Source organism: Passer domesticus, chromosome 3 (assembly GCF_036417665.1).
Source record: "Passer domesticus isolate bPasDom1 chromosome 3, bPasDom1.hap1, whole genome shotgun sequence".
NCBI classification, from domain to species: Eukaryota; Metazoa; Chordata; class Aves; order Passeriformes; family Passeridae; genus Passer; species Passer domesticus.
In genome coordinates, this window is record NC_087476.1 from 89,924,817 (window position 1) to 89,945,028 (window position 20,212).

The 20,212-nt window shown below is 40.3% G+C and overlaps 1 protein-coding gene across 5 annotated transcripts in view; it reads right to left on the reverse strand.

The window, feature by feature from the left end:
- RPS6KC1 (ribosomal protein S6 kinase C1) overlaps positions 1-20,212 on the reverse strand; it is an 85,078-nt gene that overhangs the window by 43,622 nt on the left and 21,244 nt on the right. For 4 of the 5 annotated variants that reach the window (XM_064414253.1, XM_064414254.1, XM_064414250.1 and 1 more), the window contains 3 exons: positions 19,297-19,356; positions 18,120-18,488; positions 4,211-4,329 (listed from right to left, as the gene is read on the reverse strand). In XM_064414253.1, coding sequence (XP_064270323.1) covers positions 4,211-4,329; positions 18,120-18,488; positions 19,297-19,356 — 548 coding nt within the window. The remainder of the gene's footprint in view (positions 1-4,210; positions 4,330-18,119; positions 18,489-19,296; positions 19,357-20,212) is intronic. The other variant, XM_064414252.1, reaches the window with a different exon arrangement.

A 20,212-nucleotide genomic window follows, 5' to 3' on the forward strand; every position in this document is an offset into this window, starting at 1 on the left:
TTCCCCTCTTCATTCTTTCACCCAGAAAGCTCTGCTAATTTAACTGCTAATGCTGCCACCTTTGACATCAGTCACCACAGGTCCTCAGGATAAGAAAAGAGAACTTTCATGAATACCAATGCAGACCTGCACATCAAAATGCAATCTCCCCTTGCCATTCAGATATTTCACCAATATTTCAATAATGTCTACCTGTAGCATAGCCAGACCTTCACTTGCAGCAAGGAGATGCCTTGTTTTGATGCAGATACACTGGTATCTGCCTCAGGGGTGTGACAGTGCTTCCAGCTCTCCTGGTATGGCAAATATCCTGGCTTCTTCCTCTCTCTACACCAGGAGAAAACCAGGCTGGATTTCTGCCTGCATCTGAACCAGACAGAACTACAGTGTGCTTCAGGACACCCTCAGCGAGCACCAGCTGGGAAATGCACTTTTCCTGAAGCTGGGACACACCTTGGATGTGATCCTAGAAGCTGAGACTGAATCTCTTATTTTATGTTAAATTTATATCTCACAGAACTACAGCAGTGCATTTTCTTTATACTTCATGTAATTTTCATGCACATTTAATGAGAATTTTAGGAAGATATCTTACAGAAACCACAAAGACTGCTTCTTCTGTTCAGGCATCAGGCTTGCATATACCTCTTGTTACTAAATTGCTTTGAAAAATCAAAAATAATTGACATTTTAAAAGACAACAGCTTTCATAATGGTGCAAAAAGAAACAACTCTGACTATACAAAGTTAGGTGTAAGTAGAATCAGAACTAATTTCAAAGAGGGAAAAAAAACGTGCTTTATAAAAACTGCCGAAGTTAAAATGGCCCCACAGCCTGTACAAGCAGCTGTGCTGGGCTTTGCCACTGACAGCCGTGCAAGCCTCCAGCCTCCTGATGGTCAGGCCAGTGTGATTCAGAGGCTGTTGCTGCAGCTCCTACTCAGGCTTGGAGGTGGCTCCCTGAGATGCTACTTATAAAGGGGCAGAGGAGAAAATGCAGCTTGAGAATCTGTAAAATGACCCAGTGCTGCTCTTACACAGCGCTCTGCAGCGCTTGTCCAAGAGATGGCCCTTGAGGCTGCCGTGCTGCACCAAAGGAAGAAGAAAAGGACAGCACTTGCTGCAGCTCAGTTTTCCAGAAGGTTCATGCGCCTGTTTAAAAGCTTCAGAAGCTGTCTCCACATCTCCTATTCTTATGGGTCATAGCAAGGCTTTTATGAATGTTTACAAGACACTCAGATGAGTTCCCAGCTCAAGGTCACAGCTGAGTCAGTTCCCTATGTTTCTTTTAAGCCCTCTACCCAAAACCTTTCTTTAACAATGCCAAGGATTCTCCAAACACCATCTTCTTGTGCTCCTCTCCTCACCACTTGAACTTGCAAGCAGCAGGAGTGGTTGCTAAGGATGCTATCCTTGAGAGCTACGCTGCTGAAAAGTAACAAAGTAGCTGTTCTTCATTGGGTTTCCATGACATCACAGAAATTTTTTTCTCTCAAATACCAGACTTTTGCCTCTTTAGGGAAATCTAGTCTTGGAAAAGGCAAGGGCCTGGCATTTCCAGCTATGAAAGAATGGCTCACTTCCTCCTTGCCTGGGCCCCCAGAGAAAAGCCAGGCTCTGTGCTTTACCTTCACGTGGTGCTCAGATGGCAAAGGGTACATTTAGTGGGCACAGGCTTTTGAGACTGCTGCAGGTGACCCGGCACATGGCTGGCATCCCAAGCCTTTGGAAGATCTGACAGGCTGAGAAGTGCAGGACAGCAATTGAACCTGCACTTCTGAGCTTGTCCCTTCCCTTGCTGGACAGTTCTCTGGCCGGGTGGAGGTAAAACTCCATGTGTAAGGAGGTAAAACTCCACGTGTAAGGAGGACAGGTTAGCTGAGTTCTGATGCCCATGCCTGCTCCTTTTAAGGGCACCACAGGAAACACAAAGCCCCTTACAGCAGACAGAGGTGACAAACCAGTTCTGCCCTGTGACACCAGGTCATGAACAAGAGCACTTGGCAATGCCCACGCCCACTTACTAGCCAGACCTCTTCCTCCAAGGTGCAAATGGTCTCAGCATCCCCGCTGCCCATGACATTCCCTGCACTGAATCATGCTTCCCGTAACAAAACTGCACTCCACCATTCCTAACAGGGGCCCAGGTACTGCACTAACCGTGCCCATCCTGCACTCAATGTCTGTAGGAGAAGGACACAAAATATCTGCAAATTGCCACTTATATCTCCCAAGAATCACGCTGGCTATAGATGGAGGTTCTTCCAGTGCACTTACCACTGTCCACATGGGGTGGAGTAAGTCATGCAAACTCCAATATAAACTATCTCAGGAAGTAAACATAATAAGCAGTAACTAAAGTGCAAGAATTCAGGCCTGCCCAGCAACCAACACACGGGAACAGTCACTTTCCTCATTTTCCTTAAGACATTAAGCAAAAGCACAGAGCATGCAAATTCTTTGTGGTCCCTACCACTATCCTCACAATAGTTTTGGGAGCTAAGTCCTTCTCCCAGCTAACTTTCAGCTATGAACAGGAGACAAGCTGCTCTTCACCACAGATATCATGACTCATAAGCAGCATCTGCCCTCAATATCAGCAAATTCCAAAGTTCTAAGATAAAAGTAAAATGTATGCATTATGAAGAGCAGCAAATAAAGGACATTAAAATACATGTAAAAACTTAGGGGAAAAAAAGGCTAAAGCATGGCTGGATGGCCTTTTTTTTTTTTTGTACACAGCAGAATCAGCCAGGTGCAACACTTTGTACAAAACAAGATTTGCCATGATTTGTCAATTTTGAGTTTCAACACAGAAGGAGAATGGGTTTTTTTTCTACCTGCTTTTTTTTTTCTGTCTTATCCCAATTAAATCTGCTCTTCTTTGGATCTGCAAAGAAGGCATGTGTCTTATTCAGTACAGCATGAAAGAGGAAATACTTTACCTCTCAAGCTCACACAGAAAAATGCAACCTATTTCTTCCTCCTTCCCAACCACAGTTAGTTTTTAAACTTATAAAAGGGCAAAAATAGGTTGTTCGTGGATTTTTTTGTCTTGTTCTTCAGTTTCCAAACACACTGAGGATTCCATTCAATATAGCTTCTTCCCCATTTTCAGGGGTGTTTGACCCAAAGAAAGAATACCTAGTAGGAGTTCATATCTGTCCAAAATACTAAATTGTTCAAAGTACAGTTCATAGCAACAGCAAGACTCCAAGCCTCACAAAATATATCCCATTTGGAACATCCTCAAAATTGTACTTGTGGGCTCTCAACATGAAAAAATCTACCCTTAAAAAATCAGTGTCTTTGCTTTTTAAATTTACTTATTAGACGGACAGCTTTTAGAAGGCTTCCAAATTTTGCAGCAGTTGTCTCCTTAAAGCATTTTTAGATCTGTGCAAAGTAAGAAGCAATAATCTTCTATCCCTTTTGTTATCCCTTGATATTAGAGTCAGGAAGTTTGTAGCTTTTATACCTACTGCAATAGGGCAGTCATTGACAATAACACAATTTAACATGACTGCAGTAAAAGTCTAAAGTAGAAACAGATAAATCCTAAAGGAACTGTCTAAGGTAGGGCAAGTTAGATATTTATCGAAGGTATCTCAGAACAAACTTTGTCTGTTGTACAAGCACAGATAAGGGTATTCTGCTCAAGAAAGTGGCAATTAGCACAGAAACTTCTCAAAAATCAAAAAGGAACTGATCCTACAAGCATATCCAAGAGAGACATTTGAAAGGACCTTTGCTCTATTAAGCACTTGTTCTGTGGAAAATTAATCTGATCCCCTCTACCCGGTGCTTGACTCCCTTGTGCTGGGCTAAAGAAACCAACAGATTTTTCACTCCCTACAGGACTGACCAGCATTCTCATGGAAAAGTCAAATGAAATGTTACTCTCTAGTGTGGTTTTTTCCTTTACCTTTAGATTCTTCAGCATGATGAAAAATGTCTGCATGATCAACCATGAGCAGTAGGAAAGCATGTGAAAAGCAGTCCTGTATTAAACCCAGCACTCCTTGTAAAATTATGAAGAATCAGAATAAATGGCAACTTAATAGAAACACGACATCAAATAAACTCCTCGGGCCTCCCAAAAGAGAAAGGCTAGACAGCTTTTGAACCTTAAGCTAGAATATGCTTTGCTACTTAATGATACCAAATCCTGAAAAAAAATTAATTCAGAAAAAAATTAATTAAAGCCTACCATAGAAACAGATGCATCTTCAGAGGTTTTATGGTAGAGACTGGAAATTTTTTCAGCACGCATAAGGTATTCTGCTGTCTTCCTTTTCACTGCTTCTCGACGAGTTGGACTTGATTCACCTCAGTGGAGAAAAAAAAGTTAGGTTTTCTATAAAGAGAGAGGTACTAAGTAACCAAATCATATGACTACTTTGATTCAACCTTTTTGATTTCCTTTGGCTTACTCATAATCAAACCTAAAGATATGCACCTTCTAAAAATCCAGTACTATGATCTCAGAGTTCTTCAAAAATAACAAATTAAGCCTTGCTATAGACTACGGTAAAAAAAAAGCCTTTCCTAATATTTCTGTGATTTGGTGTATGTTCCTATGGTAACATAGATAAGAACTGAAACAAACCACTCATCCAAACCCTATATTTCAAAAAGCAACATCCATTAGAAAAGACAGAATAAGATGTTTACAACAAAACAACAAACTTTTTTTCCTCAAGTTTCCAGTATGGACTCTCCTAATTATACATGAAGTCTAGAAATGCTATTGAAAGCAAGAAGGCAACTGAGGAGAGACACTAAGAACTTCTGCTCGCAGATTTTCCATGCTTAGATATTCCTTGCCTCTTGTCTTGGGGTAACATGGGAAGAAAGCAATAAGCACTTGCACCAACTACTTCACTTTAGCCAGATAGCTAAAGTATTATTTCTGATCTACCCAAACTCTTGGTGAGAACCACATGGCACCACACAAACTCTGAATTCACTCTGAAGCTTTCCGTTTGGTTTAGGCATTCACATCCTGAGCGATCTATTGCTGTAACAGACTCAACCTGTGATGGCAACACCCAACCCAGCAAAATAAGAGACTGCAAGACACAACTGTTGTAACAGAGAAATGAGATTATTATGCTGAAAAAAAGACAGAAACAACTGTCCCAGAAGAAGACCGAAGGACAGCAGAGACTTGATATGGCCCTGACAGTCTCTCCCAGCCCTAACTGAGGCCATCCAAAACTTGCACAAACAAAGCCTTGACTGTGACAGGCTCTGCACTGCCAGGTGCAAGCCAGCACCTCTCAAAACCGATGCTCAAACAGGGCAAGGAACTGCAAGGATATCTGCCCAATAGCTACTCCACATGAAAGACAAGGCAAGGAACAGGAGAGGCAATAAATTAAACAGACAAATACACAAACCCCAACCAACAGCAGATAACAAACATTAACGAAGACTGGAGCTCGTAGACACTGATGACCGGGCCATGAAAGGAACCCGAGTGCAACCTTGAAGGAGTTCAACAAGAAACTTTGTAACTGATAAGAAAAAAACCCAAGATTATTGTGGGTTATCAAGAATGAGTCTCATAAAAAAGGGCAAGCTTATTATGGAATTTCTGATAGAGAACTTACTGTGTGAATGCTTGCATTCAGAAATTACTGCGGGAGGTTTTCAGGGTGCAATTGTGGCAATGTATAAGACATTGTAAGATTTTCAAGGGTAGAATTAAAGGCAGGGGTCAAGGTGGATTGTTTTAAAATAGAGACTCCCATTCCTTTCATATCATGACTAAACACATAGAACCGTCACACCCAGACTCCATCAAAAGTAAGCAGAAGACACTTTGGGTACTCCAAGTTCTGGGATAAATGATCTCTTGTAAATTTTACTATCCACCTCACAGTAGGAGGAAAAAGTGGCTGTCCCCTCCTAGAACATAGACACATGACTGCTCTGCAAAAGACTTTGTTTGAGACTGAAAGAAATCAGTGTACTTTCAGCATACAATATTATGGATATTTATCAGCATCTCAGTAATTTCTCTCATTCTAAAGATCTAGGGAAATCTTGGTAAAATTCCCTTCCTAAGACTGCCAGTCTTATTCCCACCTAGGATAAAAAAAAAAGAAAAAACATCACTCAACTGTTTGAAGTTGAAGTCGGCATTATCAAAAGAGAGTAGACACACTGTATTTTTTTCAACAAGCCTGTGTTGCAATTTCCTAAAGCAGGACTAACTCTGGCTTTCATCTCTGCAGGTAGTGTGAAAGCACCATGAAACTTCCTCGTGCCGATGCAGCGGTGAGCACCCACGTTCTCCCAGACACACCAAGTGGCAGCTGCTCAGGGAAAACAAGACATCTGCACAGCAACAATAAACTCTTCAGCCAGCATTTCCTTCAAGCAGGCTGCTAGAAAACTGCTAGGTTAGTGTCTAAGGCTATCATAAAAGTCAAGCTTACTGCTTAATTGTTAGTTATGTGTATTTAGTTTGGATGTTTCTTGCTTTTTTCCAATGCTTCAGTAATTTTACAGTAATTAACGCAAACCAGCCAGGATGTCCCCTTAGAGCTGTCTTTGTTCTCCCTACTTTCACAAGACATTAATTTCAGTTTTCCTTCTACTTCTCCTTCCCGAGTAATTTGTTAAATAACCTTTGCAAGCTGTTCCCCTCATTAAAGTCTTCAGCCATAAAAAAGGGTGTGAATTCAAAAAATAACATTTATTCAACAAGTTCTCACATTGTATTTGTAGATGAGATCATTAACAGTTCAGTCTCTGAATACTTTAACAGGTGGATGATTAAGAATTAGGTTTACGAAAATAGGATTTTGGCTTTTTTTTTGCGTTAGTTTAACCAAGAAAATGTAAAAAACTACATCACAATACAAATTCCCATTTAAACAGCCAATATCTCACAAAAATCTGTAAATAAATACAGGATATAAATTTAATAAACAAATAAATGCTACTTTAAAAGCCTCAAACACAGAGAGTAACAATAAAGACCCCATTAAGCTAAAAATAATCTTTAGCATTTATGCCAAATTCGAGGTCATAGAACTGTTCACTTAAAACCAAATAAATCACTAAAACACAGTACTAGAACAAATCCTTATATCTGACAGATGTCAAAGCTGTGATTCAGACTACATGGGTTTTTTAAATGCAATGTTACATTTTGTCATTAAATATTTGTTTTAGTTATGCAAAATGTATTTTCAAAAGCATCAATTTTATTTTATAATAAATTAGAAATAATCATTTATTCCTAGTTAAGAACTTTTGATTTAAATATTGTGTGAGCATATTGAGCTCCTATTTCCATTCTGTGGTTAGCTCACAATAATCTAAAGAGGTATCTCTCTAATTACAATTTAAACTTAAAAGGCATTTTTCTTTAAATGCCAGCAAACAGGAAATGTTTAAACTGTGTCAAAGCCTTTGATGAATCTTTACAACTGCTCATAAAAGCTCATCCTGCTTAAAATAATATTGATTTTTCATTTATTTTCCTAGATACTAGAAGATTTATGTTTCATCTGATCAGGATCAAAGCTTCTCCCCTCTCCTGATCACTGGGATTAAATCAGCAGTGTCATTTTACACTTTTAAAAACTACATTGCTAAAGCAAGATATAAAAGTGCAGCAAGGCTGATCATAGGGACCTTAGAATAAAAACCCCTCAAGATTCCCCATTTCTCTCTCTCCCTCTGCTTTTGCTACAGAGCAGCTGTGCCTCACACAGATTCACATGAATGAAAATATTAAGGCGAGAAACCACCCACTTAGTTTATTTTCCATATGACTTTCCTGTAATTATTTTGTAAACTGTTCACACAACAATATATAAAAACATCTGCAAAAACAGGTAATTAATGTGTCAAGCCAAACTAATGCATTTTTTATGGTGTCCATGCTTCGTCAACTGTAATTATAACTCTTTTTAAGCAAATGATGATGTGTTTGTTGCAATGTGCAAGTGGTTATTTTAGATGCTCTGTTTACTATTACTGCAAACAGAATACAAAAACTCTACAGCTACTTTGTTGCACATGTAAGCCTTCATCCACACACACAAGCAGGCTGCTCCCTCATTTTCCAAAGGCTTTGCCTATTTCAACGAAGTTAAAATATCCTAAAATGAAAATTTGCTTTGGAAAGGCTGACCAGGCCACCCACCCACTGACCAAAGTAACAGTAAGCCAGGACATCAGGACAGCAGACAATGATTTAAAATTTGTTCTTTAATTTCTATTTCTAAAGACAGCTCAGCTACAATATATTTACAAACACAGATATTCCTAACAACATTCAAATGATTTTGAGGGTTTGATAGAGGAAAACCACAAATACTGGAATAATTGTGCCATTGAGTTCTTCTGTGACTTGTCTGATTGTTTGCCCATAGGGCACTGATTTGAAAGAAAAACACAAAGAAGAAGCACCTCCACAATGTACAGCAGTGGCATCTGGAAAACTAGCAGTATTTTTGTTTGTCTTCTGCTCAGAGTCTTCACTCACACATCATAGCAGCTCAGAAGAGGACACACCTTGGTGAGATCAGCTAACTCAGTGCTGAAGTGCTGCTTATTCACACATCAAATCTTCTGTAATCCTATCATATGGGAAAGTTACCTATGCTTAGGTAGTAACAGCAAAAAGCTATTGAAAGGGGACCATATGCAATAAACTTAGACAAATAAAAAAAATGGGTCAGTAAAGTCCATGGACAAAAATCTATCCTTTTCCCCCAAAAAATCTGGGCTACTACAAAGAGAACACATCTCAGATGCATAGAAGTGCTGTCAAACTTGCCCTGATGTGTAACTATTCTCCTCTAAGGATCCAGGATGAAGTCATGGTGAAGATCTGTTTCTCTCTGGAATATAAATTAGCTCTAGCTGCCATTTGCTACTAACATATAAAAAAAATAACCCAAAATCATCAGTAAGTCATTATATGTAGCAGCCACCCAGGAATTCCAGATATTTCTAGATATTCCTTCCTTTCTTTGTACCTGACCAGGACCAAATCATCCCCCTTAAGGTGTTAAAGGTTTTCCTCTTGCAAGAGTTAATCTGTCAGGGCAACACAGGTGCACTCCCTACTTGAGTAGGTGGTTGGCCAGGACAGGAATATTTTCACAGAAAAAGTAAGGCCATGAAGTTAATATTGTCTGTCCCAATCCTCTGTGACCTGCTCTTCCTGCTTTTCTCTCAGACTTACTAAAAATATATGTGGGCTGCCTTCCTTTAAAGAAGATATCAGAAGAGATTTGCTCCAGGAAGAAACATCCTCTTGCAGAACAAGCTACAAGGAACTTGTGCCAGACTGCCTGTTGTGCCAGCCCCAAACTCCACGTTCTTAACAATTTAAACAGTAAAACTTTCTCTAAATACTGAAATCTTCAATGAAACATTTATAATTGCCAAATCTAACAGCTATAATACCATTTTTTATTTTTAAAAGTTTCTTTATCTTCTTCACAGTCTTCCTGCACATATCACCCAGCTGGATTGCTGAATTTTTCAAAGAATTGCTCTCTATAAAAATGCAAGGGAGTAAGCCTTAAAAGATTTATTTCTTCTCACAATGAAAAGAGGTTTAGCAGCACCTTCCTTATTAGTGGGTAGCCCAGCTGTTATTTTTGCCTAATTGGTTCAAGAGGACCTCTGTTCTTCTTAGGGCAAACACTTCTTACATCATGTGAAGCAGACTCCTTTGTCCATATTAGCCAAACAAAAGCTCAGGCACACCGTAAGTGACAATGCGACTCATAATCCAGCACGGGTTTGTGATGACTTTGGACACTGTTTTATAACCCCAAAATTTATTTCAGGAAGGGGAAAAGCTGCTGATTTTGGAACAAGTCTCCACCAACTTTCACAGGAGGGTGGGTAACCTTTAATTTTCAAACAATTACTTAAGTGAAATGTGGCAGGTGCTGGGGTAGACGGATACTGCAGCATCAAGGAAAGAGCTATAGATTTGAGCAGCAGGTGGGGGCTTGGAATTGTGAAATAAGACCACTACCTCATCAGCTCTAGTATGCTTTCCTTTATATTAACAGCAAGTTACTTTGAGGTGCTGATCAAATTCTGCAGCTGAAAAAAAACCGTAAATATTAAATAATAAGACAAAGGTTAAGCCCATTATGATAAAACAGTTGAAGTGATCTTTTTTCCTCTTTTTTTTCTTGACATTTTGAGAGAGCCAAAATTTGTTAAGATGCAACACATTTATCAGAACCATTCTTTCTTGCTTTTGTGAAGATTCAGGACAGCACTGCACTCTATCAACCAAGAAGAAAAGCCACTTAAAAGTTAAACCTTTCACACCAAAGCACAAATTTATGACAGTGAGTGAATTGTATCTATCTACAAATTCTTCTTCCAACTTTCCAGTGTGCTGGTAACTATTATGTCCATATGTTACATACATCATCCTCACTGCAAGTTGCCTGAGACCCTTAGAGAATCTGTATTTCCTATGAAATTGCCAGTTCTGCATCCTGTAGAAAACCTATGGCTACACACCTGTCATGTAAATCTCTAGGTAAACATCTCTCTAGGGAAAAAAAAAATGTTGACACATTTACCAAAGTTAAGATTACACAGAAGAACGGTGTGGGTGAAATGTATTTGAGTGACCAGTAAAGGAGGAGTCAGTAACACTGAAGATAAGAAATGTAACTTGCCAGAAATATTAACCAATAAACATCTGCTTCTAGATAAACTCTCATGTTAAATCCACAAGGTGGTGGTAGCTTTTCATGTGCATGTACCTGGAAAAAATAAAATGAATGGTCACAGCACCCAACATTTCACGGAGGAAAGTCTTAACTTCACATCCATCTGCTGATACTTGTAGTCTTAACTGTAAGGTATTTCACCAAAATAAGAGTTAATATGATAAATATTCCTGAATATTCTTCTGTTGAACTACTTCAGAAGGCAATAAACCCTGTAAGTGTTTCAAGACAGAAGGACAAGCAGTGACATCCTAGCACAGAGGAGGGAAGAAAATGGTGACAGAAGCAGCAAGTCCTCCAACACAAGTACTATTGGAACAGGGGAAGAGCACTGACAGAGCAGGGAAAGATGTTATACAGGTCACCACCACGAGAGAAAGGAAATTTCCAACTTCTCTGCACTTCTTGACTAAAAGCACAAGTTCAAATTATAATTAGCATCCACAAACATCCCTCACTTCAGAGAAAAGGGAATCCAGGCACACAGACACCTTCCCCTTCAAATAAGAACAGTTTACTGCAGGGGAAAAAAAAAAGAAAAAGGCAAATTAAAAACCCCAGTTATGAGATTCATAAATCCTGACAGTCTAATACTACTCATATTTATGTATTAAATGTAATTCATATGTACTTTTATATACTACTATGGGAAATGGTATTTTTCCCCGAGCAATCACAAGAATCTCTAAAACAGAAGAGCCAGCAGCAGGCCTTGTAGAGATCAAACCTATACTAGTCCTACACAGCTCTGAAGCTAAGGAGGCTATTTTAAGATACTGGAAGAGTTAAGAGAGAAAGAGGACAGGAAAAGAGAAAAGGATAATGTGAAAAGAGAGAAGCTGTATATGCAAGAACTGTTTGGAAGAGAATCAGAGCACTGATTATCATGCAGCATCATACCTTTAAACCTATCTATGCAATTTTTCTATTCCAGCTAGTAATTTGCCTCAATTCACCTACAGTGCCTAAGGCATTGAATTCTGCAGCCAGAGACTTCAAATTTCTCACCTGCAGACAGCAGTGTCACTGTAACCTAATCAGTCTGCCCTGTCTACCCTGCATGCTGCAAGAACTGTGGCAGCCCTACTGGGTCTTCTGATGGGAGGCAGAAACCCCACACAGCTATAGTCAAAAAAAGATTCCTGCACTTTGCAGCTAAGTGTTGTGGCTAACAACAGCTGAGATAAAAGGCAGTGCAGGCTGGAAGAGATGTCTGTTAAAGAGGCCAGGCACAGGCAGCAACCTGGCAAGGAACTGCTATGAGGAAAGACTCAATCTTGGAAAGGTCAGAAGACCACCAAGTCAATGGAGCTAGCTGTGTCCCAAGAGGGAAGAAAAATGAGATTTTTAAGGCTCACCTGGTCACGTATTTATAAATTCTTTAACAGTCACATGCTAAGTAACCACATTCAGAGTCATCTCTGCATCACACCCTACACACTGGCTTGCAGGCATTACTACAATTCACTTTCACATGTATTGCAAGGCTCTAAGCTCTGCAGCATGTACTAAACCTCAGACCTTTATCAGCCTTCTGGTGCAGAGAAGTCTTGCACTTTAAATGGAACTTTGCCTTGAGTGTTCCTTTACATAGCCGAATCTGGCTGTATTTATACAGCAACCAGTTTCTGGCATTAACTATATACATTAACCATCCTTTACTGGCACACGCTGTATTTTACTGCTTTGCCACAACGAGGTGTCTAAACTCAGCACTTTCACACAGGGAATGACATCCCTCAGGGAAGTCCATCCAGCACCTACTGCACAGTGAAGGATCCTACACACTGATCAGCTTTGAAGCTCTGTATGGTCTGCAATGGGCTTCAAAGACAACACATTACAGTTTTGAACAGTTCCTAGTCCATACTAGCATGTGTTTCAGCATCACTGACAGCATGGTGAGATGTGACTTTTTTTTAACCAACCACAGTATCTCCAACATCCATTCTTAATCCAGCTGCTTATCAACAGACAAGTCCTGTCACACACTTTTCTTCTGAAGCAGCAGCTGTGATTTCAAGGTTGTATGAAGCGCCAGGAGAGAGGGAGCACTTTGTATCATTGTTCAGAAAGCTCAGCCCAAACAAGCTCTGCAGCAAACAGGTTGAGTGATAATACACCATAGGAACAGAAAAGCCTAAGATGCCTAAGCCTTCCTGCCTAAGCAGGAAGAATTACACTTCCATCAGTCATTCCATCACCAACCTTCCCTGTGGAGTTCAGCACAACTCTGAGGGTTTCCCTGCAGATACCAGCTCACAGCCTAATTCACCTTCTCAGAAAACAGGTCTGTTGTTTCCTTAAAGACATTGTCACAACCAGACACATCTGCTGGATAGCTCAGAAACTGTTAACACCAATGAGGAATACTACTCAGAGGCCTTCACAAGTGAAAGGAATTTAAAATAGCTACTGTGTGGTAACAGAAGTTGTCTTCACAAGTGCCATTCAACAAACAAGCAAAGGAAGCCAGAAATGCACTGGTGGAACGCCATGGCTGTTTCCCTTTTCAAAAAGTACTGTCTTCTTGGCATTCTGTCAAGCATGCTCCTGTTTGCATCCCTGGCTCCATCACAAGTTCAAATCACAGCCCATCATAATCCCAGTAATTAGGCACAAGTTGGTTTGTTTTCAGTATATCCAAAAATATCATCTAGTTGTCCAAAGTATTCCCAGCATTTCATTGTATATGCATTTCTGGGTTAAAAGTCAGTCATTTTAGCAAGGTTCCAGTAATTTGTGTAATTTTTGTTCCAGCTCTGTTTACTGGATAAACATTAAAATAGCATGGAGCAGTGCAAAACTGACATTCACAGCCTGATTTCAAAGACACCAGCAGCTTATTCAGACTTGTAGATCCCTAACACAAAACAGAGATACCTGGAATACCAGCAGCTTATGGCTGCTGACACTCCAGAGGCATCACATGCTTCATGCAACAAGGTTCATGCTGCCTAAACTAAATCAATATTCATTCTGCCCAGCCACAGCTGCTACACATGTGAAATAAACATCCCAAAACACCGATGGAGTAAATGGGTCGTCTCCCTTCTGATGTTAATGTACAACATGGACAGACCAGCAAGGAACACATTTGGTTTCTAAAACACATGGAAGAGATCCTGTACTTTTCTACATTAATTAGGTTGGCCATGTTGTGCAACATTCTTGCTTCTTCACATGCCTGAAGTTATTGAAACACAGCAATAAGCAGCAGTGTTAACTCTGTTTATCACACACCTCAGACTGCCCAGGTCCATAATGGATACAACTGAAGAAAGGCTGCTGTTGTAAAAAGAAGAGCAGTTTATACAAACAAGACTCCATTCTTTATTACAAAAAAACTCTCCATAATTTCAGTCTCATGATCTGCTTCTTCCTAACATAAACTATGCCCTATACCAAAGTCAGGGAATGCACTGCTTTGCATAAAACAGAGTTAACTTCCAGCTAGAAGTTGGTGGCTTGCTATTGATTAGTGCATTTTTTTCCATCTCTACGCCTGAAGCAATGCACTGACCTCAAAGTGCTCTGACATGCTAACAAAACAAAGGAACAGCTATAATTGTGAGCCAAAGTTTCTATCACTTAGCATACTCGGTATGCTTACAAAGACAGAAAACCTTGAATTCTAGAAGGTTTCAGCTCCTAGAGAATTGTTGAACCATCCTACACAATCTTTACAGACTTGTCTTCCAAAAGCTTCCAAATCCTGCATGCAACAATGCCCAAAAAAGACAAGAGGAGCAGCAGAATTGGTACATATTCAGAAAAAAAAAGGAAATTATGGCAGCTACCCTGTCACTGCAAGCAAGGCAGCTCTGGTATACATGAAACAGGAAGGCACCAAAGGTGCAGTTGAAGGGCTACACTGTCACTCCAAGATTTCATTCTTCTTCCCACTGACAAATGGTTAATATTAAAGACAAGTATGGAGCAGAAGTAGGCCAGACATGTATAAGGAGCAGATACCCAGAGTCCAAAGCCTCTGAGCATGCAGCAGTCTTTCCCCAAGGGACACAAACTGGGTCTCTTGGCAGGACTGCAAATAGGACATGAAAGGATTTAGTACTAAATTCTGCAAGAGACCAGCAAAAGAAAATACATATGCACCTTGCCCAGAATAATTAATACCACTGTACATCTGAGAGCATGTGCACAGAGCTGAAAACAAAGTCAAGACGTCCATTTCTCAAATACACAACACCTGCCTCGCCCAACACTAGTGCCAGCAGCTCAGAGAGCTGGAAAGTCATCAGGAATACAACAGGCTCAAGTGTGCTCAGCTGCCTTTAGGGAAGCCACTACCTCACACTGACCAGCACAGGTGCATAAACCTGCAGCACTGAACTTTCTCATGCATGGTTTTGTCGAGGCAGCCATGAGCAGGAGATCTTGTGCTGAGCCTAAAGGAGCGACAGACAAGCCCGACCCTTCAGAGCCACCGGGGGCACTGCACCTGAGCGAGCGCTCTGCCTCAAACGCCGCGCCGGGAGCTCTGAGCGTGGGCGGCATTCCTTCCCCCACCTCCGTGCACTGATACAATCGCCCCCTTCCAAGCCTCGAGTGGCAATTTCTATTTCCTTGCCGCCACCTCGTGGCCAAAGTCTGCATTCCCGTGTCACTGCATTTTCCAGGGAAAAAGCCACCTGCGGCCCGTTCAAGAGGCCACGCGTTCTGCAGAGCCTGTGTACAGAGACAACGGCACCGCACACGTGTGCGGGGATCCATGAACAATGTGTTTCACTCTCAGCTGTTACAAAGGCTTATTTACACCGAATAGGTGCAAAATAACCAGTGGCAGACGAGCAGAAGTATTTTGCAATAATTGGACCATCCTTATCTTTGAAAGGAGTATGTTATTTTCTGTGTGAAATACATAACTAGGGGTGTTTAAATAACTGAAGTGATCAGGTAGCTTTGTGGGTTTTTACTGCAATATACATTAAATGCTCACATATTTATGCTAAACACACTGCCTTCACAAAGCCGGTACATTAAAAAGTTTTGTTTGGCGTTTTTTTTTGCTTTTTTTACTGTCCTCATAGATCATGAGATAGCACATTTTTAGGAAGACATTTGGACCAGCCCCGCCATTATGAAGAGGGCAACAGTGTCTCTCTGCCAGCTTTCAGAAGCTTCAAGGAGAATGGGACAAAATGAGCTGGATCTACCCAATTCTAGTGTGAATGCCCAGGAAAGAGTGAATTCTTCACAGCCATGCAGGGTAACACAGAGAAATGAAAAAATAGCTAACTGCTAGGAACCACCCTGTGTACAATTATCCCAAGGTATAAGACGCCACCTAAAATGCAACTCATTCCCATTATCCCCTCTTGATGCAATGTCAGGGACTGCAAAGAAAAAGGTGCTGGTGCTGGTTGCGTGTCTCCTTATCCATCAGGAACACTGACATGCACCACACAGGTAACCATCACTGAAAATTTATTAGTAACTGCCACTGCACTGAGTGGCATCAAGAAAATCAAGCAGAATACCACAATTTTCTGAGATTCCTTGAATTTCTTCCTAACCTGGAAAGCAGGGATAAGTGGGTGATAGAAAAGGATTAACAGTTATCTGAGGCATCCAGAAGAGTGGCTAGTCAACAGCAAAAAAGAAGAAATCTTTGGAGGAAATTTTGGCAAATACAAGTAAGAAGTTCAACCTACTCTGGTTTAACAAGTTCATGTGCATGAGTTGAGCAAGTTACCTACATGCAAAAAGTTTTTCACAACTTTAAAGCAAACATATTACCCTAAGGATTACCATGAATTCAAAGCCAACATGTTTAACCACCGCCACAACTCAAGTATACACAATAATTACCACAGCAAAACTGACATGCAATAGACTGACTTGTTTTTATGCCCTAACAGTTTGAAACTGTTTAATAAAGCAAGCTTTTGAAGTTGAAGTTTGAACTGGCAGTTCAAAACGGCATCATGGCAGCCTTGCATCATGGCTGGCAGGTAGAAGTGTTTATGACAAAATAGGACTTCCTTCAGAAGATCACAACTGAATGGCCCACAGGTCTATAAAAAAGTGTACTTGCAAAGAAAGAATAGCTGGCCTCTCCAAAAGAAGACTGCCAGCATATTCAACACTAAGAATGAAAAACATTTTGACAACACAGGCAAGGAAAGGAAGGATGCTATTGAAAAGCCACAACAAGCAGCAAAGCAGCAACCCTACTGACATCACTGAGACTTGAAAAGAGGTGGATTTACTTTTGCCAAAAAGCGTAAGACACTTTAAGCAAAGGCTATGCACATATCTTGGCTCACACCTCTAGTCCTCATCAGTAACCTACCCATTATTTTTTGCCAGGCCCCATTAAATCAGCTCAGCAGGTAACTTCCATTGCTGGAACTGTTCAGAAGGTCTGGACCACTGCTGTGCATCCCAGTGGGATGCAGCAAAGGCTTCTTGCTTGTGTGTGTTTGGTACATTAATGTCTAAGTCCAGATCTGGAGCAGCAGAATGCACCTGTGCTGTACACTGTCAAACAAAGGCACAATTCTAATCTCCCTCATTTGATCTGTGTGGGACAGAAGCACAATACACACACCCTGAATTCACTCCAGAAAAGAACAAATCTTTCCCTGTACTTTATAGCTTTAAGCCACTCTTGGACAAAACACAGATTACATGAGGTTATCACTTGAGATTCTCAAGAGATAGAGAAAGGAAAAAATTTTCTCCCTTACTGACAAGGTACAAGGAGCAGAAATTTGCATATAGTGCATCCAGTCTATTAACAACAGCTTTTGCAGATATAGATTGACAGACCAAAGTCTTTTGAAAAGGTAAAAAAAAACCTGTTCTCCTCTAGCGATGCAAGCATGTAAGTTTCTATGCATCCTTTAGTTAGAAAAGGAGAATAGTTTAATGGAAGAAGCAAGAGGCTGTGAGACAAGAGCAGTTCTAATCCTTTTGTGATTGGGAAGTTAACCTGAGTCTGCCTCCTCCCAAGCGTAAAATGGGGATAATTAATCCTCACTTAACCATGTAAATTAAATAATGTTTCAACAGTGCTGCAAGTGCCACATATTAATTAATGGCTAGGCAATAAAAAGGAAAGAGGCAAAAGTGGAGCACTTTGCTACTTACCTGCAAGTTGAAGGTTGTGCTGCAATTCTAACAGAAGAGATATTGGGCACTTGGAAGATGAGACCCTAAATTATCATTCAGTCTTAGAGAGAAAAGTTTCTCTCTCTCTCACATGCACACAGCTATCAAGTCCATGAAAGCCAAGCACACGTAACTCTGCATTTCAGATCACTTCTTTGCAACGCAGTAAGCTGATGTTAGCCATGGAAATGACATAAACAAACACAACCAAGGAGAAGACAAACATCATGAGAAGATCCATACCTTGAACACCTTCCAGAAGCAGATCAACCCCCTTTCTATAAAAGCTTAAGGCAGTTTCATAATCTTCCTCCTCCTCCTTCTTCAAGGCCAGTTTTATTAACTCGCCTGCTTTCTCCAAGTAATCTTGTTTGCCTGGCTTGGATTTTAAGCTTCCAGTAAACAAACCATGGCTTTCCTTTTCTCCTTCGGGTTTGCTCCTCTCCTGCTCCTCCAAAGATGCCAGCGTGCTTTGGACTGGGGGATCAGAAGTAACACAAAGGCCAGCAGCTCTACTGGGAGAACTTTGGTTGGATGCCATTCCATCATCTACCTCGGCAAGAGAATCTACATCGACTGTCAGAGAGATCAGGTCACTGTCACTGGAGAAGCCTGAAAGTCAGAAAGGCATTCATTACTCTAGATTGCTCATATACCATAGGAGCCTTCAAAATTCCTTATCCCCATCAAAGATTTAGCTCTTTTTCACTTACACAGTTTCCTCAGAATGCCCACAGAAACTCCTGATTGCAATGCTGTCTCTAAAAAATTTTAGTACCTATAGAAACATATTTTTAAAAATTAACTACAAACTCTCCGGACAGCTAGTCTTCATTTCAGTACTGGGAATGAAGAAACCAACAACTAACACCCAACTTAAACTGCCAAAGCAGCTCACCATTGGGCTCCAGAAATTACAAAACTAAACATGTGTGATGCTATCATAAAAATCAACCAGCAGGAGCCAAATTACTGTTGCAAGAAATCCCAACATACTGTTTAAAATCAGTAAGATGAAGCATCCTGAAAACAGTAAATTAGGAGTTTGAATTAACACAGAGTTACTGTCAGCTTACGCATCATGCAGCACTCGGCTCACATGTAATACATATAATCTTCCTTCATTGCTAACACATGGTAAAATAAATTACTTAACACCTCTTTCATCACTCAAATCTGAGATAACACATTTTATTTTACATTTGCCATAAGTCACTACACCCTTACTGCAAGCTGACCTTCAGTAACTAAACCACAGGTACTTTTCATGGTTATTTGGGAATAAATGGCAACAAAGCTATTTTACATATATACCATTTCATTCTGTAAGGATTATCATCCACAAAAGGCATTCACTCAGTTATGGTTTTCTAATGATTTAATTTCCACAAATGTAATGGAGACAACTTCTAGATCTCACCTCCACATTCCGACTGACTTGTAAGTGTCACATCATCAAGCCCGCTTAAATCCTTTCGAACTGAAAAGAAGGACAAAAATGTTTCTGACACCCAGATTACAAGTTCCTTTGCCATCAGAATGCAAATACATCACCCTCCTGTAAGTATATAATATGAAACTGCTCTTTGATTGGCTATGAGATATACCCATTTGTTAACACACCTTTAAAAGTAGGTATTAGGTTTGCCATTTCTCACTGCTTCCAAGATTTAAAAACAAAACACAGGTCCATGCTTGGATGGGGGATTATTCAAACCTCACACTCCACCTCATTTCAACACCAGCAAGACTGTAGTCCCTATCTCTCTCTGCTCTGATGATTTATGGATAAGGAAACTTAAAACAACAAAGTTTTCAAAGCTAGGACCTAGACACCAAGAGAAAAAAAAAAAAAAAAAGCCAGCTTTCAGTCTCAAAAACGTCATTCCAGAATAGTACTCTGCATGAGACATATGGAGCAAGCCACAAATTTGGCAGTGCCACCTGGATATCAAGTAGCAGTTTGTTTTATCACCTTGGCACACGTACCCACTGAGGCAATAAAAGAGGCAACAAGGTCAAGACATTTAGCTGTTTGCATGCACAGAGAAAGTAAATTCTGAGCTAAAACCTGGCGTCTGCTTTCTCCTATATTATTGTCAGAGTGATGAGTTTAACCACATTTCCAGGTAACATACCATACTTATTTTCAAAAAGTATGTGGCAGCAGCTAGAAGCCGACTCAAAGGCAACTAAAACTTTCTTTTGCATTTTGCAGCTGTAAAGTAATAGGAGTTTACAATTTATGGAAGAGGAGTAAGATGGCACTGTAGAAATACTGTTTTTCTAAAAGCCAGTAGTTCCTTAACATGAGTGAGAGGAAAAAGACATGAAGG